The 24,012-nt window shown below is 39.8% G+C and overlaps 1 protein-coding gene across 5 annotated transcripts in view; it reads left to right on the forward strand.

Annotated features, from left to right (window-relative positions):
• Positions 1 to 3,132: 3,132 nt before the first annotated feature.
• Positions 3,133 to 24,012, forward strand: part of ranbp2 (RAN binding protein 2) — a 70,540-nt gene continuing 49,660 nt past the window's right edge. For 3 of the 5 annotated variants that reach the window (XM_043691777.1, XM_043691781.1, XM_043691780.1), the window contains exons 1-14: positions 3,134 to 3,326; positions 3,833 to 3,900; positions 6,163 to 6,274; positions 9,430 to 9,585; positions 11,416 to 11,646; positions 12,079 to 12,224; positions 15,795 to 15,990; positions 16,100 to 16,190; positions 16,318 to 16,527; positions 16,931 to 17,112; positions 17,201 to 17,376; positions 17,469 to 17,592; positions 19,397 to 19,558; positions 23,839 to 23,976. In XM_043691777.1, coding sequence (XP_043547712.1) covers positions 3,252 to 3,326; positions 3,833 to 3,900; positions 6,163 to 6,274; positions 9,430 to 9,585; positions 11,416 to 11,646; positions 12,079 to 12,224; positions 15,795 to 15,990; positions 16,100 to 16,190; positions 16,318 to 16,527; positions 16,931 to 17,112; positions 17,201 to 17,376; positions 17,469 to 17,592; positions 19,397 to 19,558; positions 23,839 to 23,976 — 2,067 coding nt within the window. In that variant the 5' untranslated portion in view covers positions 3,134 to 3,251. Of the gene's footprint in view, positions 3,327 to 3,832; positions 3,901 to 6,162; positions 6,275 to 9,429; positions 9,586 to 11,415; positions 11,647 to 12,078; positions 12,225 to 15,794; positions 15,991 to 16,099; positions 16,191 to 16,317; positions 16,528 to 16,930; positions 17,113 to 17,200; positions 17,377 to 17,468; positions 17,593 to 19,396; positions 19,559 to 23,838; positions 23,977 to 24,012 lie in introns of all 5 variants that reach the window. The other 2 variants (XM_043691778.1, XM_043691779.1) reach the window with 2 other exon arrangements.

Consider the following 24,012-nt stretch of genomic DNA (forward strand, 5'->3'; position numbering starts at 1 on the left):
GAGTGGTGCTGGAAAAGCACAGCAGGTCAGGCAGCATCCAAGGAGCAGGAAAACCGACATTTTGGGCAGAATATTCCTGACGAAGGGCTTATGCCCGAAACATCGATTTTCCTGCTCCTTGGATGCTGCCTGACCTGCTGTGCTTTTCCAGCACCAATCTAATCCAGACTATTGAGTTGAATGACCAGCCCAGATCATAATGAATGTCAGTGCGGGCTTGAAGGACCAAATGGCTTCTTCTAGAATTATAGAATCCCTGCAAAGCGGAAAGAGGCCATTCCGACCATCAACTCTGCACCGACCTTCCAAACAACATCCCACCCAGACCTAGCACGTGACCCTATCCCTATAAGACCTAGCCCATGACCCTATCCCTATAAGCCTGCATTTCCCATGGCGAATCCACTTAGCCTGCAAATTCCTGGACACTATGGGGCAATTTAGCATGGTCAATCCACCTAACCTGCACATCTTTGGACTGTTGGAGGAAACCAAAATATCCGGACGAAACCTACACAGAAACAGAAGAATGTGCAAACTCCACACGGACAGTCGCCCAAGCCTGAATTGCATCCAGATCCCTGGTATTGTGAGGCAGTAGCGCTAACCACTGTGCCGCCCCATACCCATGCTCCTATTTTCTATGTTTCTACGTAAATCAAGCAAATTAAATACACACCCACTACAAATTCCTCAAGAGCAGAAACACAAGTACTGTAAGCATGGAAAGTACTTGAGTTCAAATATGATTGTCACATTGCACCCAAATTACTCTTCCAATAGCAAAAACCACTCCAAGCCAGAATTAGTGACAGGTACAGATATGAGTAATAAATCAAAGTGAAATAGCAGAAAGCCAAATTTAATTTTGACAAGACTACCAAACCATTGCCAGCGTAGAGCATTGCAGCGCCAGAAAACGTTAGCCTAAGCGGTAACCGAGGACTTGCTTAGAGCAGTTGTCATTTCAATTTTGGGAGAAAGTGAGGACTGCAGATGCTGGAGATCAGAGTCGAGAGTGTGGTGCTAGAAGAGCACATCAGGTCAGGCAGCATCCGAGGAGCAGGAGAATCGACGTTTCGATCACTTCAATTGTGTACAGTGAAACTGAATGCCTGAATATACGTTTGAAACCTCAGGAACATGACTTCATACAATGGAGCTGTTCTTTCACTGCAGGTGGCCATTCAAGATTTAACTTTTTGAGTCAAGTTGGCATTAATTAAAATAATTGTGATGGAGAGTCACTGCATGCGAAATGTTAACCGTTTTTCTCTTTACAGATACTGCCAGACCTGCTGAGATTTTCAGCAATTTTTGTTTTCTTTCTGATTTCCAACACTAACTTGATTGTTTTTTGAAGAAGTAACAAAGAGGATTGATGAGGGTAGAGAGGTGGACATGGTCGATATGGTCTTTAGTAAGGCATTCGACAAGGTTTCTCATGGTAGACTGGTTAGCAAGGTTAGATCACATGGAATACAGGGAGAACGAGCCATTTAGATACAGAACTGGTTCGAGGCAGAACACACAGGGTGGTGGTGGAGGGTTGGTTTTCAGACTGATGGGCTGAGGTGTGACAGATGGAGCTTGATTTAGATAAATGTGAGGTGCTACATTTTGGAAAGGCAAATCAGAGCATGACTTATACACTTGATGGTAAGGTCCGGTGAAGTGTTGCTAAGCAAAAAGACCTTGGAGTTCAGGTTCATAGTTCCTTGAAAATGGAGTCACAGGTAGATTATTATGAAGAAGGCATTTGGTGTGCTTGCCTTTATTAGTCAATGCATTGAGTAGAGGAGTTGGGAGGTCATGTTGTGGCTGTTCGCAACATTGGTTAGGTCACTTTTTGGAATGTTATGTGCAATCCTGGTCTCCATCTTATAGGAAGAATGTTGTGAAACTTCAAAGCGTTCAGAAAAAATTAACAAGATAGTTGCCAGAGTCAGAGTATTTGAGCTATAGGGAGAGTCTGAATAGGCTGGTGCTGTTTCTCTGGAGTGTTGGAGGCTGAGGGGTGACCTTATTATAGAGGTTTATAAAATCATGAGGGACATGGATACAGTAAATAGACAAGATCTATTCCCTGGGGTGGGAAGTCAAGAACTAGAGGGCGTAGGTTTAGGGTGAGAGGGGAAAACTTTAAAAGGGACCTAAGGGTCAACTATTTCATGCAGAGAGTGGTGCATGTCTGGTATGAGCTGCCAGAGGAAGTGGTGGAGGCTGGTACAATTACAACATTTAAAAGGCATCTGGGATGGGTATATGAATCAGATGGGTTTAGAGGGATGCAGACCAAGTTCTGGAAAATGGGACTAGATTAGGTTAGGGTATCTGGTGGGCATGGACGAGCTGGACTCAAAGGTCTGTTTCTGTGCTGTACATCTCTATGACTCAAGATTGGGATACAGACACTGTAACCTCACACCTTTAATGCATTGTCTGAGATGTCATCTTTTTAAAATAAAACCTTCAATTATGTAGGGAATATGACTTGAAAGAAGTTCTGGGATTTACATAATGATGAATCAAAACCTGCAACCCATTCTCAAAGATGAAAGACTTAACAGCAATCTAGGTTTGTTCAATATATTGTCTCAGTTACACGAAACTGACCTTGTGCTATAAATTCTGTATCTTATGATCCTGCCCCACTATCAACCTGATGAAGGAGCAATGCTCCGAAAGCTAGTGCTTCCAAATAAACCAGTTGGACTATAACCTGGTGTTGTGTGATTTTTTAAAAAACTCTGTCCACCCCAGGCCAACCGGCATCTCCACTTCATGGCCTTCTGAAGAACTGAGTTCACTTATTAACCCTAATTTTTCTCCCCAGATGTTGCCAGACCTGCTGAGATTTTCCAGCATTTTCTCTTTTGGTTCCAGTTTTTCTGTGTGGGTAGATATGCAACAACCTGATTAAACACCATCAGATTAAAAATTTCATATTCGAATCGAAGACTTCAACCTCGCGACGTTTGGACATAATCCCACTTCTCGTTGTTTACGTCATCTGGGGGTTACTTCCTGTGTTCCTTGTGACGTCAGCGGCTGGCCTGTGATTGGAGGCCATCGGGCGAAGGCGCAGGCGCAGGCGCAGTATATGTCATTTTTGTCGTGCAGTGTCGGTGGAACTGGGCCTGAAAGCTCTGAGTTCAGGACGGAAGAGATGGTGTAGGACCGGAACTGGTTTGGGAGGAGGGCGTTTATCAAATCTTGTACACACAGCGGCCTGAGGCCGGCGGTTAGGCATGATGCGCAGTAAGGCCGACGTGGACAGGTACATTGCTTCGGTGCAGGGCGTCACGCCGCTCTCACCCCGCGAGGTGAGTGTCCATCGCCGCGGGCCATGTAGACAAACTGCGGCGACCAGGAAAGCGCGGGCAGTGCAGGTTGCGGCCTTGGTTACTAGGCCTTGCCTCTGTCAGGCCCAACGGTTTGTGTTGTGATTAAGCCAAGAATCTACCGATTTGTCAATCAGTTGCCGTTTAGCGCTGTGTTTCAAAGTGGAGGTGGCGGTGATCTGTATTATAGTTTTGGCGATGCTGGACTCATCATCTAAGCCCATCCAGAATTTCAATTTTGATCTCGTTTTTAAAGAATCGAAACTACTGATGAATGCTTAAGGAGTGATTATGTTACTACTATCGGTGTCACGTGAAATGTACGAATTGCTCTAAGTTATTCATTCTCAATTTTTAATTTGTTTGCAGAAGTAATGATGAATTTAATATAGTGAATTATTAACGTAATTTGTATGTATCCAGGAATTTTTTTGGGATGTCATTTTTAAAAATTTGTCTTTTATGCAACTTCCCAAATTTCTTTTCAGAAATCACTCAAAGGATTTTTATTTGCAAAACTCTATTATGAAGCCAAGGAGTATGAACTTGCGAAGAGGTAAATAATTTGCTCCCAGAATGTGCTGTTTTAAAATGAATCACTTTGGGTTATTCTGAAAGTTTTTCAAGCTTTCTAAACTGACTAAAATTGATTGAGTAATCAAAACAATGAAATCCATGCAGTGGTAATAAACAATATAAATGTGTAAATACTTTTAAATCATCCATTATCCATCTTACTGTATCCTGTTTTAAGCTTTTAACTCTTCAAATGTATTTTATTGCCAGGTTTTTTTTCCTTGATACAGATGCTAGTGTGTATATCACATTCAGAGGAGGAAATCAACCTGTACAGTTCTCCAAAGCAATGAAGTGTTATTTGCTTGAAGAGAGCATTGTAATACAGTATATGACACTGAACAACATGAGATATGAAGCTAGTTAATCAAAAACTTCATCATAGGAGCAGATTGATTGTGTTTTAATGGAGGAGAAAGTGAGGTCTGCAGATGCTGGAGATCAGAGCTGAAAATGTGTTGCTGGAAAAGTGCAGCAGGTCAGGCAGCATCCAGGGAACAGGAGAATTGACGTTTCGGGCATAAGCCCTTCTTCAGGGCTTATGCCCGAAACGTCGATTTTCCTGTTCCCTGGATGCTGCCTGACCTGCTGCGCATTTCCAGCAACACATTTTCAGCTGTGTTTTAATGGAGGAAGGCAAGGTAGAGAGGTATAGGGAAGGTGTTCCAGAGCATGCAAACCGAAAAACTGAAGTGATGGCAGCTAATGCTGGAGCAGTGAAAATTGGTGATTAAGAGCCCAGCATTCTTGACATGCAACTGTGCAATATTGTGGGGCTGGAGGAGATTACACATGGGAGCTGCAAGGCTGTGGTTAGGTTTGAAACGTGGGATTATAATTTTAAAAGCAACTGCTTTTAAAAGAAGTTGATCTGCGAGGAGAACTTTACTGTTTGGTTTCTTTATAAGTTGAAACAGCACCAACTTACTAATCTCGATTCTATTTTGTGTGCATTCTTGAAGATTTGTTTACTTGCTGCTGGTTCGTACAAGTACCAATACTGTTTGAATCATTCAGCACAGATCAAAATAATTTGTGGCACCTTTTGACCTATCCATTTAGGCCCATGTCCCTCTGCCAACTGTGGTTGCCGTTTCCACCTTTCAGAAGTTGTTTTCAAATCCCATTGCAGAATTTGAATGCAAAGTTAAGGCTGACTGAGATAGGACTGATTCTGGATCAATGGTGCTGGAAGAGCACAGCAGTTCAGGCAGCATCCGAGGAGCTTCAGCAACTGCTGTGCTCTTCCAGCACCATTGATCCAGAATCTGGTTTCCAGCATCTGCAGTCATTGTTTTCACCTTGAGGTAGGACTGAGATGAGTAATCCATTCACCTGGAGAATGGTGAACTTGTGGAATTTGCTACTCCAAAAAAAATTCTGGCCAAAACATTGATTTAAATGGTTTGGGAACAACACTTGGGGTTCAAAGTTTGTGAGAAGATTTGTAGCTCGGGTGCTCTTTGTTGTGGTCTGTTCGCCGAGCTGGGAATTTGTGTTGCAGGCGTTTCGTCCCCTGTCTAGGTGATATCCTCAGTGCTTGGGAGCCTCCTGTGAAGGAGCGCTTCACAAGAGGCTCCCAAGCACTGAGGATGCCACCTAGACAGGGGACGAAACGTCTGCAACACAAATTCCCAGCTCGGCGAACAGAACCACAACTTGGGGTTAAAGGGATCAAACGGTATGGGGGGGTAAAAGCAGGAACGGGCTCTTGAGTTGGATGGTCAGCCATTATTATAATGAATGTGGAGCAGGCTGAAAGGACCAAATGGCCTGCTGCTCCTATTTTCATTTTTCTATTCGGGGAGATTTTCTGTTTGCTGCCTTTGACTTTAAACTAGACTCTGTTTGCTGCTTCAGATACCTGTAAGTAGTCTCAGACCAATGAATAAAATGAGCTACTTTTGATCGTGGCTTTTCAAGTCAAAATTTATTCTTTAATATTTCAATTATATTGCTGTTTGTGGAAGTTTTGCGTGCAAGTTAATTGATTTCCAGCAATGCGTCATGACTGCACTTCTTTTGCTGTAAAGCACTTTGGGGTGGCCTTTCTTGTGAAAATGCAAGCTGTTTATCTTTTGCTGTTTTCCCACAATCATGCAAAGATTGTTCCTACTTTGAGTTGGTCTAACTCCGTGTTCACTGTCTCAACTTTAATTTTGGTATTTTGAAAAAGCACTTGATTAATTAGGAAGCGTGTGCTTTCAGTGGCCCTGCTATAATCTCTTCAGTTTTTTTACAGGCAAATATCCGCTTACATAACCGTACAGGAAAGGGATCCAAAAGCGCACAAGCTTCTTGGCCAGATCTATGAGTCTGAAGGCAACATTGAAAAAGCCATTGGTTGTTATAAGGTAAGGGCAGTTCTGCAAATATGGCAAATTTGAGATGTTTTGTGTTTAAACCAAATCAGCATATTTTTGGATAGCCATTAATTGAAAGCCTACAATGGTAGGTGTAGAATATTCTTAATAATTGACCAGGTAGAGGGCTACAATGCATTTTAAGTAGAAAACAATGACATATATCATGCTGCCTTGCCAGTTAATTTGGCAGTGAGCATTAATAAAATGTTTCAAGTTAAATAAATTTGATTATAGTTCATCAGGTAAGTCATTTGTTGCTAAGTGCAGTTATTCCCATTGCAGTTATTCTTATTCCTGATGAAGGACTTTTGCCTGAAATGGCAATTTTCCTGCTCCTCGGATGCTGCCTGACCTGCTGTGCTTTTCCAGCACCACTATAATCTTGACTCTGATCTGCAGTCCTCACTTTTGTCTACTATTTTAGTGCCGTTGCTTGGCTTCAGGTGACAGGGCCAACAGGGATCAGGTTACATTGATAAAGCTTCAAGATATCTTGCAATCTCGTTATGATTAATATTATCTTTCAGGGTTTAAATGTTAAGTCAAGCTCTCATTCCATAAAAGAATGCTGCATGGAGGTCTGGAAGATTTTTTCCCTAGATTTCATGAGCAAATCAGCCATAACAACTGAAGTAGACATAGTGCCTTTAATGTAATGTAATTTAATTTAATGTAATAAAATGCCTCAAAGTGTCATAGAATCTTTACCCTTCAGCACAGGCCCTTCAGCACAACAAGTCTACACCGACCCTCTGAAGAGTAACCCACCCAGACCCATTCCCTTACCCTATTACTCTACATTTACCCCTGATGCACCTAACTTACACATCTCTGGATACCTTGGACAATGTAGTACAGCCAATTCATCTAACCTGCACACCTTTGGATTGTAGGAGGAAATCTACACAGACACGGGGAGTATGTGCAAATTCCACACAGACAGTTGCTCGAGGCTGGAATTAAACCCAAGTCTCTGGCACTGTGAGGCAGCAGTGCTAACCACTGAGCCACAGTGCCACCCGAAATGGAGCTTAAAACTTCAAGATCATTATGAAACAAACAAAAATATGACAGAGCAATAACACATTTACACAAAGATGTGGATGCTGGAAATTTTAACTTAGACAGAAAACGCTGAAAATCCTCAGCCGGACTGGAAGCATCTGTTGAGAGAAAACGTTAGTTTTTTGAGTCTGTCACTTTTTTCAGAACAGGAAAATGTTTTCAAAAACTAATTCATCTTGATTCAATGAAATGCAGGAGGCAGGGTAAAAGAATAGTATAGTGTGGCAAGGTGGCTCAGTGGTTAACACTGCTGCCTTAGTGCACCAGGGATCTGGATTCCTTCGGGATTTTTTCTTCATTCACTGGATGAGGGCGTCACTGGACAGACCAGCAAGTATTGTTAATTTAAGAGCCATTGATGTTGCTGCAGGCTGAAGTCACACATAAGCCAGACTCGGTCAGAATGGCAATTTTCCGCCCTAAAGGACATCAGTGAACCAAATGGGTTTGGTTAACTGCTTAATTCCAGATTTATGTTGAATTCAAATTCCTCTGCTGTGGCGGGATTCAAATCCAGGTCCCCAGAGCATTATCTGGGTCTCTGGATTAACAGTTCAAAGATAATAACACCAGGTCATTGCCACCATTTGTCTGTGTCAGTTTCTTCCCACAGTCCAAAGAAGTGCGAATTAGGTGTATTAGCCATAGTAAATGCTGGGTTATGGGAATCAGGTGGGATGCTCTTTGAAGGGTTGGTGCAGACTAGGTTGGCTGAATGGACTCTTTCTGGACCGCAGCCATTCTTTGATTCAATTAATTTTTTTATTCATTCATAGGATTAGGATGGCACTAACAAGGCCAGCGTTCATTGCCCATCTGTATTGCCCAGCAGGCAGTTAAGAGTCAACTGTATTGCTTTGGGTTTGGAGTCACAAAAAGGCCAGACCGGGTAAAGATGCAGTTTCCTTCCCTAAAGGACATTAGTGAACCAAATGGGTTTTTCCAATCATCAATAATGGTTTCATGTCCTTTTTCGACTCTTAATTCCAGATATGGAGGACAGGAGAGATTCAGTAAAGTGCTGAAGGGAGTATAAATAGGACAAATAAAGGAATGGTCAGTTTGTGAACATTTGCCTTTCAAAAATAGCTTGTATAGCACCTTTTTAATCTAAAAACATCCAAAGGTGCTTCAAAGGGACATTGAGATAAAGTATGCCACTAAGTCACATTAGGTGATATAGAGTGAGATGTTATAAAGATTTAGTTAGACATTGATTTTAGATCTGTATTAAAGGAGGAAAGTGAGATAGAGTTGGAGATATTCAAAGTAAAGCTCACTGCTAACCGAAGCCCACCCACCTACTGTAAATTGATTTAAATCAGATGTTCAATTCCAAAACACAATGACCATGGATATTGTGGAACGTTGTGGTGTTCATGTGTATTAAAGATAGAGATAGTTGCTTGTCGGTTCAGAAGATACTATTCAACAGTGCAATTTGGGGATGAGACACACTGCTGCCCCTGTGCGTCATCTGGTGAAAGGAGTGAATGTTTAAAGGATGTGGATGATGTTGAAATTACATCGTACTGCTAGTGCTGCCCTCATCCAGTGAAGAGTATCCATCACACTCCTGATTTGTGCCTTGTAGATGGCTAACAAACTTAGGGTAATCAGAAGGGGAATTATTAGCTTCAGAATTCTCAGCCTTTTTACTATAGTAATGTGAGAGTCTTTATTTTGCTTGGCCAGTTCAGTCTCTAGTTGGTTAATCCCAGGATGTTGATATTGGGGTGTTTCATGATGTAATGAAGAGAGGAAAGAGGCATTTCCTGTCTCTTATATTAAACCATACATTCCACAGACAGATGACTGAATCATTTAAAAGGATTCAAAATTCTGTTTAATCATTTCTGATTTGTTCTAACTGCTTTCTCTTTCTCTTTATAAATAATAATTGTATGCTGTCCTTTGTTTAGTGGAAAACTGATGAGTGCAGGCAGTAATCTTCTACTGGAACATAACTCAGCCGTTAATTCCAGAATTGCCAAGAGCCCATACAAATATTTACAAAATTGTGCCTGAAATATGTTTTGAAAGTGAAGTTGTCATTAACATTACTTATTGATTCTTAGCGGGTTGTGGAGCTGAATCCTGTTCAGAAAGATATGATCCTGAAAGTAGCTGCTTTGCTGTGTAGTAATGGAGACCTGCTTGATGGAAGAGCTGAATACTGGGTGGAGAAGGCAGCCAAGCATTTTCCTGATAATGGAATAGTTTACAAACTGAAGGTAAGCTAAAAACTTAAAGTACAAGTAAGTCAAAACTTGGGCTCTGATCCATGATGCAGTGTCATTTAAAAATGCAGTAGCTTTGACAGTTGTATCATTTACTTTGGCTGCATTAATGAGGTACAAACCTAACAGTAATAAAAGGTTTTGTTTTTAAAAATACTGATAGCCAAGATATTTATGCATTGTGATTGTAATCATGCTCTCGTGTTTAATATTCCCTCTGCATACAGAGTATTCACTTTGTCACATTCCTGCTATATTTGAATACTAACGTTTGGATTTGTGACCCATGTAAGATATTCTTGTTATTTCTGTAACTATCTGCATTAACTCATCATTTAGGAATATAGACATCTGGTCCAAAGACTGTGGGATATTAGAAAAGACAAGAGATGAGGTACTCATGGGTTTAGCAGCCTTATGTGGATAAATCAGCAGGCCTGCATGAGATACAGCTCAGGCTGTTGAGGGAGGAGATGTCAGCAGCCTTGGGAGTAATTTTCAAATCCCCTTCTGGCTAAAGGTGAGGTGCTAGACGGTTAGAGGACTGAAAGTTTCTTCTCCGTTTTGAAGATTGAGAAAACAATCAGGACATTTCGGCCAGTCGGTCTAACCTTGGTAATTGGCATTCGGTTCTTGCCAATGTATTACACTTGGAGAGGTGTGGATTTATTAAGGGCAAGTTACATTTTAATAAATTTGGTTGAATTTTTTTTAAGGTGCTGACCAAGATTGAAGTAATGCGTTTAATGTGGTCTGCGTGGATTTTAACAAAGCTTTTGAGAAGTCTCTCATGGCAGGCTTGTTAAGATAACAGTCCATGGGTTCAAGGCAAAATGGCACAAACTTGGCAAAGAGACAGGAGCAGTGGGTGATGCTAGAGACATATTTCAGCGACTGGAAGTCTTGTATTCAGTAGGCTCAGTACTGAGGCCCTTGTTGTTTATGGTGTACGTTAATGATTTCTGCTTAAATGTCAGATATAATCGATAAGTTCATGGATGACACAAGTTGGCAGGGTGATTATACTTGAAAAGAATAGTCCTGAACTGCATGATGACATCAACAGACTGATCAGGTGGGAAATGCAATTTCAATTGAAATCAACCTGTAAAAGTGAGGTAATGTATTTGAAGAGGGCAAAAGATTGCACTATGAATGGTAGGCCCTGCAAAATACTGAAGATCAGAGGAAGCTTGGTGTGCATCTCCACAGATCCCTGAAGATAGTATGACAGGAAGATAAGGTATTGAGAGGCATGTGGAACACTGTCCTTTCAGCTGAGGCATGGAATGCAAGAGCAGGGAGTTTATGTTGGAACTGCATAAAATGTTGGTTAGCTACAGCAGGAGTACTGTGTGCATTTCTGGTCACAATTTAAAGGAAGGACGTGATTGCACTCGATACAGAGAAGATTTATTAGGATGCTGGAAGGTCTGAGCTATGAAGAAAGATTTGGTGTTCTCTTCCTTGGAGCAGCCAAGGTTGAGAGGGACTTTGATAAAAGTGTATTGGAAATGAGGGACAAAGATAGGGTGAGTATCGAAGCACTTTTTTTTTTCATGAGCGAACTCAATGACTAGGGGCAAAGAGGCTGAGAGAGTTAAAAGAAGTATTTTGCTTAGGTGCTGTTGGAAGTCTGGAAATTGCTGTCTGAACACGTGGTTGAGTCAGAAACTCACATACACAAAGTATTTAGGTGTTCATTAGCCTCTGTGGCTTTGGGCCAAAAACTGGAAAATGGGGTAATGGACCGCATGGATACAATGAACTGAATGCTCTCCTGTATTGTAAATGTCTGTGTGTGTCTCCTTTTCTTTTCTAAAGGAGAAGCTGCTGAGCACAAAAGGACAATTAGACCATTCTCAACTGTTCGACCTTATTCAGTCAGAATTGCATTCAAGGCCCAATGATCCTCATGCTAATATACGTTTGGTGGAATTTTACTGTTCTGTTGGGAAACTTGAAGAAGCAGTGAATTTCTGTATAAGTACAGAAAAGAAAAGAACCCTTTGTAAATGTCTGGAATGGTACACCTGCATGGTACAAACATTGAAGGTATGTAAAAGTTTTATGAATTGACATTGAATTGTTCCTGCAAGCAATATGCACTTTTTAAAAAACAAAATGGTGAAGTAGCAATCTACCAGAGTATGGCATATTAGCTGAATTTCACATTGACCTAAGTTTGTTCTCTAGGATCTGAAACCTTTTTAAATTAACCTTTATCTGCAAAGATAGTTACATATTTTGTAACTAACATATTATTTTGAAGAGACAATTGCTCTTACAATGCTAAATGGTTTTCTATCAGCGAGCGTGTCATTCAGTAAAGGAGGAAGAATTCTTTCCTCCTCAAATTGATTTTAGTGTCCAAAAAGCTGTAGCAGATTGTTACTTGCCCTCACAATATCTGGTATTTAAGAAATTAAAATTTTGAATGTTCTTGGGGAATGTCTGTGACATTCACTGTCTTTGTACTTCCTGCAGAACTATATCAGTTTGTCAAATATTTCATCAGATGATAAAAACAAATGGAGATTTTTGCAGAAGGAATTGCTCCTGGCGTCATCTAATCTTATGTTCCTGACATTATCGGCCAGAAATGTCCAAGATGTTGTTAATGCTCTAATGAGGTAACCTTATTCGAATTTTCTTTTTTTGTTCTTCTGATTACGTTGACTTTAGCTGAACTTCTATTGTTTGAGACCCTGGTCTTATTTCCACTTTTGGTGACTGACTTCCCCCCCTTGGGTCCATATTAGCTGATATTATAAACTCCTATCACATTCATAAATGCTATCCTTTGTTACTTTTACAAAGGTAAAGCTTCTCTTGTGATCCTTCGCAAACTTTTTTCAGCCTTTCACATGACTGACCACACTATCTTCCTCCAATGCTCTTTGTCCAGTTGAATTGGACTGCTGCAACATCGTATTAGCTTATACAATATAACACAGGAACAGAACCTTGTGCCCAATTCTTATTTCTTTCTTCTACCTGGGACTTATTGCGCATATGCTATTCACTTCCCGTTTGTGTCTTATCAAGATGCATCTTAAACATTGCTAACAGGACTGTTCCCACCATCTCCACTGGCAGTGCAATCCAAGCACCCTATGTCTGTATGAACATTTTTTCCCTGCACTTATCCCCTACACTTTCCACCTCTCTCACCTTGAACCTGTGCCCTGTTGTTGTTGACCTTTCCACCCTAGGAAGAAGTCTCTAATTATCCACCCTATCTATGCCTCATAATTTTGTAGATCTCGATAATATCACCCCTTAGCCTCTGTCTTTCCAGGGAAACCAGAGTTTATCCAACGTCTCCTCATAACTAAAACCCTCCAGACCAGGCAACAATGGGCGGCACGGTGGTACAGTGGTTAGCACTGCTGCCTCGCAGCGCCAGAGACCCGGGTTCCATTCCCGCCTCAGGCGACTGACTGTGTGGAGTTTGCACGTTCTCCCCGTGTCTGCGTGGGTTTCCTCCGGCTGGTCCGGTTTCCTCCCACAATCCAAAGATCAGGTGAATTGGCCATGCTAAATTGCCCGTAGTGTTAGATAAGGGTTAAATGTATGGGTGGGTTACGCTTCGGCGGGTCGGTGTGGACTTGTTGGGCCGAAGGGCCTGTTTCCACACTGTAATCTAATCTAAGTAATCTAATCTAATCTAATCTAATCCTGGTAAACCTTATCTGTACCCTCTTCAAAGTATCCATGTCCTTCTGGTCACACTATTCCAAATGTGGCCTAACTAAAGTTTGTGTAGAAGTAACATAACTTGCCAACTTTTATATTCAGTACCCCGGCAGATGAAGGCAAGCGTGTGAAGTGCTGCCTTCACTACCTTATACACCTGTGTTGTTACTTTCAGGGATATGTGGACCTGTACACCCAGGTTCCCTCTGTCTGTTAATGTCCCTAAGGCTTCTGCCATGTGTTGTATAATTCGCATCTGAATTTGATCTTCCAAGATGCATCACCTCGCTTTGTGTGGATTAAACTCCATTTGCCATTTTTGCTCAAATCTGTAATCTATCTGTATCCCACTGTATCCAATGACAATCCTCATTATCTCAGATCTTGCTGTAACCATTATCTCTATCCTTGACTGTGCCAGCACACTGGCCAGCACACTTGAAGTCATTTAAAACTCTGCCCATGCTTCAACTCTCACCAATCACATTCTCTTATCCTTATTATTGCTGACCTACATGACTTTTGTCAAATAATTTTTTTTTTTAAATCAAAGACTTCCCTGGCTCCACACTGTCTCTAGTCACTTCTAGCCCCACAACCCTTTGTATGAATATGCACTCCTTGAATTCTGACCTGTTGTTCATCTATAGTTATAATTACATCACCACCATAAGGTAGTTAGGCCTTCAGTAGGCCAGGCCCCAAGCTCTAGAATGTTTTCTACGCATCTTTTTGCCTCTGTCCTTCACTTTTCTTCTTAATGACACTCCTTGAATGACCTTTTTGTTATTTAACGTGATGCAGCTTAATGTCATACTTCACTTTGTAATGATCCTGTGAAGTTTCTTTATCCCTTTTTACAGTTATAGGTGCTATATAATTTATTTGATTTCACTGGTGTTTCCTTCCGTGTTACCACTTTCCATTTCACCAGTGATTATTGCTGTGTAAACCCAGTTGATTAGGATTGAGTCTCTGAAATTCTCCATCCCAGACTGTTATGGTGCTCCATTGTTTCTTCAAACCTGAGGACTTTTGGATTGTCAGGGAATTCAGTGATATGGGGAGCAGGCAAAAAATTAGAGTTGTGGTTGTGATCTACTCTTGTGAATTCAATGCGAATCAGTAAGGGAGTACTCCAAATTTGATCTGAACTTGAAGTCCTGTGGCTGTTAGGCAATTAAAATGAGACTAGGCAGTAAATCTAGTCAATTTCATTTGTGTGCAGTAGTGCGGGAGGAGGTGGCACAATGATAATGTCATTGGAGAGCAGTCTGGAGCTCTGGACCAATGTTCCTGGGACATCAATTCAATACCATGACAGGTGTGGTAATTGAATTCTATAGAAAAATCGAGATAAAAGCTAATCTGATGGTCACAATGAACTATTGTCAATTATCATTAAAATGCATCTGGTTTGCTTAACATCATTTTAGGGAAGGAAATCTGCTATCCTTAGCTCATCTACTACATGTGACTACAGACTGGTTGACTCTTAACTGCCTTTTGAAATGATTAGACCAATCAGCTCAATGGCAATCAGGAATGTGCAAGAAATGTTGCCATTGCAGTGACACCAACATCCCATGTAAGAATGAAAAGATGTTGACTGATTTCATGGTCAGAGTCAAAACGTGTGGTGTTGGAAAAGCACAGCCAATCTGGCAGCATCCGAGGAGCATGTGAGTTGCCACTGAGTTAGAAACATCAACCCCTCCTGCTCCTTGGATGCTGTTTGACCAGCTGTATTTTTCCAGCACCACACATTTTGACTGTGATCTCCAACATCTGTGGTCCACACTTTGTCCTGGTTCCATGATCACTCCATTAGACTACCAATCCTGTTGATTTTAGTGCAGTAACACCTCGATTCAGTGGCAGCAGAGAGAGAGAAATTGTGCAGTTGAAATCAAATATACTTGCAGATGTTTTTCTGGAATTTCGTGAAGTAAACACTCCTGTGAAGTAAGTTTTTTGCAGATTATCACATCAAAAATGTTGAATAAGGGCAAGATTATTGGATAAAGTAGGAATGTAACTGAAAGCAGAGAAATAGAAGTTAAGGTAAACTTGGTATTGGCTTACTTTTGTTAGTGATGTTAGAAGATATTTTGCATCCAAAGTCCAAACCAGCGGGATATTATATATTTAGTGATGGGGATTGTGCTAGTTTGGATTAAGCTAAGTAAATAAGAGTCTACAATATTCTGGAGAATGGTAGGTAGTTTATTGTTAAATGTTATTGTAATATAATACTGCGATATTATTCCAACTTTTCTGTACTTTTGTACTTTGTTTTTTCCTTTTCTTTTGGTTTTGTGTTTTTGTGAAAAAAGGTAAAGTTTATTTTTTCCCAGTAAATATATATATTATTAAAATGGGGATATGCAGGTTCTACCAAATGCAAACACATTGGTATTTTAAGCACAAGTTTTTCCATAATGGTCAGTTGTTGTATGAACTCTTGACAATTCATGAATTTTTTTTTGTATGCTTTGCTGTAGCTTTGATTCTACAATGCATATTGCAAAGTCATACTTGACTGCACCAATGGATGATCTTTCGGCTACTTTCACTGAAATGCGAGGGCATTTGTACTTACATGCTGGAACATTACTTCTGAAAATGGCTCAACAGAATGCAATTCAATGGAAAGCAATTGTAGACCTTGCAGCACTGTGCTACTTAATTGCTTATCAGGTAGGCTTCACCAGTGCTTTGCAGTTGTTGATCAGTTGCCATGAAAACGTTGCAACTGAGGTAGTTTTCTCATAATATTGCTGTAGTAAAGAAATGTGTATGTTTTCAGGTTCCAAGACCTAGGCTGAAATGTGTAAAGGCAGAAGACGCAAACCAGGAAATGATTAATTGGTTAGCATCGGATAGGCAAAGTCAGTCAGGTAATATTTGAATGCTGTGTTTTTGTTTTTAAAATTACTCAGATTTGCGCAGCAGAGTTTTTGCTAGCTTTTTATTCCATAGCATTCCTGCTGATTGACATTCTAACAGTTTCCTCTGTTATTGTAGGGCATATGTTAATAAGCTTAATGTCAGGAAAGCCTGACTTTTACAAAGAAGTGGTGGAAACTTTTGCAAACAAAAGTGGCCAGGTTGCATTAATTGAAACATTGTTTGGAAGTCGGATATCTGTTGAGAAGTCTTTTCTTGCCAATGATGATATTAGGAATGTTACAGAAGAGCACCCAGATCGGAATGAACTCATAAAATGGGATGATGGTAAGAGCTTTTGATATTTAATATTCCTTTCTTTTTCATCCTTAAATTGTGCAGTCACTATTGAATGACCTGGTTCATTTATTTGGGGCATGATGTAGCAAAGGTATCTGACTTTTTTTGTGTGATCTTCTATAGTTTTCTCTTTTGAAATGAAGGAGAATAAGTCATCTTGAATGTGTTCTGTTCGCTGTTCTGATGAGTGTTTGTCTGGCATATGTGTTTATAGAGTAAAAAGTAAACTTCAAATGAATCTGTGTGAAAAAGAAAATATTACAGTCTTCAGTTAAACTAATCCCCCCGTCAGATTTTAATTATCATTTACAGTTTAGACTAAATAATTAAGATGGACCTTGTCTTTAGTATGTAATTAATATGATAAACGTTTTTGGTTTTTGACTTCCAGCTTCTGTTAAACTGCATGGTGGAAATCTGCAGCATCTTGCTTGGCTTGGTTTACACCAGTTTTCAATGGAACAGTTACCTATGGTACGAAATTGGCTGAAGCAGTTGTTTCCTCGACTGCCCCAAGAAACCTCTCGACTTGAAACCAATGCTCCTGAGACTATTTGCATTTTAGATCTTGAGGTGGGAAGAGAGCAGTAATCATCTTTTAAAAGTTTTACCAAAAATGAATGATCTTGACCATATTAAAAAATTTTTTTTTAAATTTCAGGTTTTTCTTCTTGGAGTGATATATTCATGTCATACACAGTTACAGGATAAATCAGATCTTCACTACAGTATGCACCAACCAAAGTGTATGCCACTACCAATTAGTAAATTGCTGTATACAGATCGACAGAGAGCTTGGTGGGATGCTGTTTACAGCCTTGTCTACAAAAAAGCACAGTAAATATGTTCATGTTTTTTCAGTCTAACTGCAGTTTTTAGAAAATTACTATTTTAAAGAACATTAAATTACACTGGCTTCTTTTTTTTAGACCGGGTACATCAGCTAAACTAAGACTAATGATTCAACGTGAACTTGGTACATTGAGGGTACTAGAAAAGCATGGACTTCAGCCTGCTCTAATTATACATTGGGCTCAAAGCCTCATTAACATTGTAAGTCTCAATTCCTGTATAATTTAAGGAAATTTGAAACACTGACACATTTTGGATGCTGAATTAGGAAAATATAATCCTTCATGTGACATCTGCACATTCACCTAACTGTCACTTAATTTGCACAGATGGTACATTGTGATTTTTGAGAAGATTCGTAGCTCAGGATGAGGTTCAGGTTGTAAGTTTGCTCACCAAGCTGGTAGGTTTGTTCTCAGCTGATAGTTTTTGTCACCATGCTAGATAACATCAGTGAGCCTCCAGTGAAGCACTTGTGTTCTGTCCCCCTTTCTATTTGCGTCTTGGCCTGTTTAAGGTGGGTGATATTATTTCTTGTTCTTTTTCTCAGAAGTTGGTAAATGGGGACCACATTGATGTGTTTATTGATGGAGTTCTGATTTGAATGCCAGGTCGCTAGGAATTCCCACGTGTCTCTGTTTAGCCTGTCCTAGGATAGTTGTGGTGGCCCAGTCGAAGTAGTGTTCTCCTTCGTCTGTGTGTAAGGATACCAGTGATAGCTGATCTTATCTTTTGGTGGCTAGTGGTGTACGTGTATCCTGGTGGCTAGTTTCCTGCCTGAGTATCCGATATAGTGTTTGTTGTAGTCCTTGCAGGCTATTTTGTAAATGATATTTGTTTTGCTGGTTGTTGGTACAGAGTCCTTTAGATTCATCAATAGCTGTTTAAGTGTGTTGGTAGGTTTGTGGGCTCCCATGATGCCAGGCTAAACAGAGACACGCACAGGAATTCCTAGAGGCCTGACATTCAGACCAGAACTCCATCAATAAACACATCGATTTGGACCCCATTTACCAACCTCTTAGAAAAAGAACCAGAAGTGATATCACCCACCTTACAAGATCAAGATATACAAATGGAAAGTGGGGCATAACACCAGCGCTTCACCTGAGGCTAACTGATAATGATACCTAGCATGGTGACAAAATGTCTGAGAACAAACCCACCAGCTCAGCAAGCAAACTTACAACATGGTACATTATTTTGGGATGATTCTTGAACATGTTATTTTCCAACTCCCTTATGTGCTGGCTGGCATTTTCTTCGGGACACCCTACCCCCTAAGGGCTGACAGTTCAAACCATCAGTCCATCTCCAAACAGTCTGTGTGATGGTTTCTCTCAAATTTATCATTCTTTCTACTCTTGTTCATTGGACAGAGAATCAAATCAGGTTTCTATTCTACCATAATGTTGAAATTATTCAGCAAAATTGTAAGTGACATCTAACACTGGGTTTTGCAGTACTCTTTCCTGAACTTTGTGTCCAGGATCTTCCTGAGGTACTCCTTTTATCTAACTGTCAGACTGCACATTTTTATTTTCACTTCACCGATCCAAACGTAGTGAGGACCTTTCCCAGCTCTATATTCTCTTCCTGCTACTACATCCATTATCAGTTAGAGTTTTGCTTTCTACCATGGCTCATTTCCATTTATAATCTATATCTGTATTTCAGGACATCACTTTTTGGTTACATCATTTACTGGCTCTTGTACACTACTCTGATCTTGTGTGGATGTGTCTGTATATGCAATTTTCTCTATTAAAATATGGGGGGAGCTGAAGACTTTGCCAGTATGATAGCCAGTTCAGTAATTGCACTTCTCACCTGATAACATTACCTCAGTGGTTGACTCAGTTTGTAGCCTGTGTTGTATTTTCTTTGGAAAGCATTGTTTAAAGTTTTTGTCCTGTTCTATTGTGACTTTATTGTTTCACCATTATAATTTCAAAACTACCGACGTGCAGTTCCTAACAGTTAAATTTTTGTTTTTGCCTTATAGGGAAGTGGATTAGATTCATACTATGATCAAAAAGAATACATTGGACGGAGTGTCTACTATTGGGGGAAAGTCCTGCCCTTATTACACAGCGTCAGAAAGAAAAGGAGCATTCCTGAACCTATTGATCCTTTATTTCAACATTTCCGTAGCAAAGATATCAAGGTAATGTACCTTACATGTAGTTTATCACCTGGGAATTGGATACATTTATGATTTTGCATTTAACAAGAGATCATTATGGAGTATTTAAGACATTTGTTGCTGTATTAAACTGAACATTTGCAATTACGTTTCCATTGGCCGAATTAGTGCTTAAAAAGCAAATTAAGTTTATGCATTTGTAAGCTGTAATAACACTTGGAAATGACTTGCAGCCGTTTATAATGACTAGAATTTTATATGCATTTGTTTCACTGAAAAATTGCTGCAGATGTAAATACTGCAGAAAATATCTTTTGGAATAACTATTTGACTTTACTCTTTTAATCGATGTTGATTTCACTTTTATATAACTTTTGAAACAGTAAATATAGATTCAAGGTTTATGTAAAGATTTGTAGCTCGGGTGCTGGTTGCCATGATTGTGGGTATGTTTGCCGAGCTGGGAAGTTGATTTGCAGACGTTTCGCAGCCTGTGGAGGTGATGTCTCGATGGGGATGAAATATCTACAAATCCTCTTCCTAGCTCGGTGGACATACTCACAGCTGTGGTTGGTTTTACATTTGTCTGGAGCAGGTGGGATTTGAAGCAGGCCTCCTGTTAGGAATGCTAGTAGCAGGTACATACCATGTATTTTCTAATTTTTTGCAACTATAGTCATCAAGTTCAATATGATACAGCTGAGGAGAAACCAGTGATTAAGGTTTGAGGAGAACTTTGAGCAGGTCTTTGTTTTATCATGTGTTTTTGGCAGTAGCTTTAGATGTACATTTTTGTTTGTACGCAACTCTAACCAGTATTCATAAGCATAATGTTTACTTATTCAATTACGAATAATTTTGAATAATCTCATGGAAACAAAAATTTTCTCTCCTTTTGGTAAAACTAATTGAGGAGGTGTGTTTAAGGAGAAATGTGAACTGAATCACCTTAGCACATGCTTATAGCAAGCTGAAAATGTTTTTGCATATTACATGTAGAATTATATTTCAATTTGGCTATAGCGAATAAGAAAAATCTTCCATAAAATAATTGCATACTGCACTATTTTTTCCAAATTTAAATTAGGATTTTCACCATTCTCATCGCTCATAGTATTATGAGCGTTGCCAAATGTAATCTGTTATTGTTAATGAACCACATGATCTAAGTTTCTAAATTGAACATTTATCTAAAAATCCCATTTGATATCCATGCTTCAGAAGATAACTTTAGGGGCAAGCCATAATCCTTGGAGATGAAGCAAACTAAGTTGCTTAGCAAGTCCCTAGTGGGGGGGGGGGGGGATAACAGTAATAATGGAATTATGTGAATTCAGTCTGAAGTGTATTCAAAACTTTATTCAGCTGACTCCACAGCTCTTGTAATAAAGAAGTAAAAGTGATGTTTGAATAATTTTCATGGAAAAATGGATGAGTCTCTGAATGCTGTGGGTAAATAATAGTTGGAAGCAAAATTGGCAGAGCACTTAGGGCCTGATAGCTGATGAATAATTGAGAAAATGAGATTAAAGGTGAATTGAAAGGGGAGGGAAAATGAAAAGAAATATTTGACAAGGAAAACCAAGTGGGTTGTTCTATTTCTGTGGCATTATGGAATTCTGGGAACATAGAAACAATGAAAGGAGAGATCCAGATGTGAGGACTTGATGGAATACAACTAAAGAACAGAATGGATGAAGAGCTTCAGTTCTAAGGGTAGGTTGGGGAAAGGGGGACATGGGGGGAAGAAACTAAAATTGTTTCCCTCGGACTGCTGGGCCTCTTGCTGAGGTATTTGTATCATTGATAGTCACAGGTGAGGTGCTGGAAGACTGGAGGTTGGCTAATGTGGTGCCACTGTTGAAGGGTGGTAAGGACAAGCCAGGGAACTATAGACCAGTGAGCCTGACGTCTGTGGTGGGCAAGTTGTTGGAGGGAATCCTGAGGGACAGGATGTACATGTATTTGGAAAGGCAAGGACTTAGGGATAGTCAACATGGCTTTGTGTGTGGGAAATCATGCCTCACAAACTTGATTGATTTTTTTGAAGAGGTAACAGAGGATTGATGAGGGCAGAGAGGTAGATGTGAACTACATGGACTTAAGTAAAGCATTCAACAAGGTTTCCCATGGGAGACTGAATAGTAAGGTTAGATCTCACGGAATACTAGGAAAACTAGCCATTTGGATACAGAACTGGCTCAAAGGTAGAAGACCGAGGGTGGTGGTGGAGGGTTGTTTTTCAGACTGGAGGCCTATGACCAGTGGAGTGCCACAAGAATCGGTGCTGGGTCCTATACCTTTTGTCATTTAAATAAATGATTTGGATGTGAGCATAAGAGGTACAGTTAGTAAGTTTGCAGATGACACCAAAGTTGGAGGTGTCGTGGACAGCGAAGAGGGTTACCTCAGATTACAACAGGATCTGGACCAGATGGGCCAATGGGCTGAGAAGTGGCAGATGGAGTTTAATTCCGATAAATGCGAGGTGCTGCATTTTGGGAAAGCAAATCTTAGCAGGATTTATACACTTAATGGTAAGATCCTAGGGAGTGTTGCTGAACAAAGAGACCTTGGTATGTAGGTTCATAGCTTCTTGAAAGTGGAGTCGCAGGTATTTGGATGGGTATATGAATAGGAAGGGTTTGGAGGGATATCTGGCAGGTGGGACTAGATTGGGTTGGGATATCTGGTCGACATAGCCTGGTTGAACCGAAGGGTCTGTTTTCATGCTGTACATCTGTATGACTAAAATTATTCCCTGATGACTTTAGATTTTCATAAGTTTGGAAAGAATAGAGAAATGTTATTCCCTCTGGCAGCAGATAAATGACAAAGGTCATTTGCAATCATTGGCAAAACTGTACAAGGAAGATAAAAATTTTTTTTTGATTGTTAGGGTCTGGCAAACTCAACTGAAAAATTGGTAGAAACTTTTTGAAATCTTAAAGGAGGTGAGGAATTTAGAGTTACCAGGAACTGGAGGTGTGATGTGCAAGCTAAATAAATGCCTTCTGCATTTTTCTCAGCATTCTTGCTGCAATTTGGCTGGTTTGGTTATGTCCCATCACCCAGTGCCATTTAAAGTGGAATTAAATTTATAATTCATACAGCTCATACTCTCTTCAAATGTAAGACCACACATATGTATTTTTTAAAAAAACTGGAAAATTCAGATTGGGCATTATCAGTGTACTATGTGATTGTTTGCTACCGGAGCTAGAGTTAAGTTGTTTAAAGAGGGAAAAATAAAACAGGAGAGTAAATCAGTCAGAAACATTCAAGCAAGTTGTAACAGTTTTTACAAGTATGCTGAAAAGGAGAGTAGTTCAAGTAAATGTTAATTTTTTGCAACAGAGGCAGCAGAAATTATTAGGAATAAGACAATGATAGAGATATTGGATAAATATGTTGTGTTGCTCTTCGTAAGAGACAACTTAAACAGCATCAATAGAGAGTAAATTAGCGGCTAATAAGTGAGGAAATTAAGGTAATTAATTTTGATAGAGGAAAAAGTATTGGAGAAAGCCAAGGGGTCTCAATTTAACAAAAACCTTGTGGTGTCTAATGGTTTATGCCTGGGTAATCCAAGTGCGGTTCTGATCTGAAATTTTTCGGTCCCACATTCTCAAGTGGCATTTTCCATTCTGGAGCTCTAACAGTGTTATAATAGCTCTGCATCATGTCTAACAAGTCTCTTATTTTCTCAGTTCTCACTGTGGAATCACAATTTTCAAATCTTAATGTGGTCACAGTGGGGAAGAATTTGGGAGGCCCTGGCTTACACCCATTAGTCATGAAAGTTTATGGATGCATTGGCTATAATTTTCCAACGTTCCCTCTCCTCTGTAATGGTCCCACCAGATAGAAAGTTAGCAAATGTAACATTTGTTAAAAGAAGGAGAGGGAAAATGAGGAGCAACAGGCCAGTTAATGTAGTATCGATCTGTTTCTATTACATGGGGTACTTGAATTTTACTTGTGCCGTGCAGTTGCATTTTGTGGCTCAGTTTTACTGTAAATGTCAAAGCTAATACTTTTTTTCAGCAAAAAAAGTGCTTATTCATGACATGTTAACCACAGAACAGAATATTACATGTTATAATTTCAAAACCTTATAGGGAAAGCATGGTTTGCTGTGAATTCACACAAAATATTATTTCTGCTGAATTTTCTGTGACTCTTAATTGGAACATTTAATAGGAGACATTAATGTGCAGAGGTTTTGTTTTGTTTGAAAATTAAACGTATATACTACAGTACTATATTGTAAATGTATGAATGAAGATCGTTTATTTTAGGTCACTGAAGTTGAGGATTATGAAAAGGAAGTGAAAAACGCTTTTGCAACACTTGATGTAGTTGATGGAAAAATTGATGAAGCAATTGCTGCTTTCGAATCTATCAATAATATTGTTGCACATTGGAATCTTGCTTTGGTAAGTTACTGCTATGTCGTTTTTAATCTCTAGGGC

Source organism: Chiloscyllium plagiosum, chromosome 6, assembly GCF_004010195.1.
Source record: "Chiloscyllium plagiosum isolate BGI_BamShark_2017 chromosome 6, ASM401019v2, whole genome shotgun sequence".
Lineage (NCBI taxonomy): Eukaryota > Metazoa > Chordata > Chondrichthyes > Orectolobiformes > Hemiscylliidae > Chiloscyllium > Chiloscyllium plagiosum.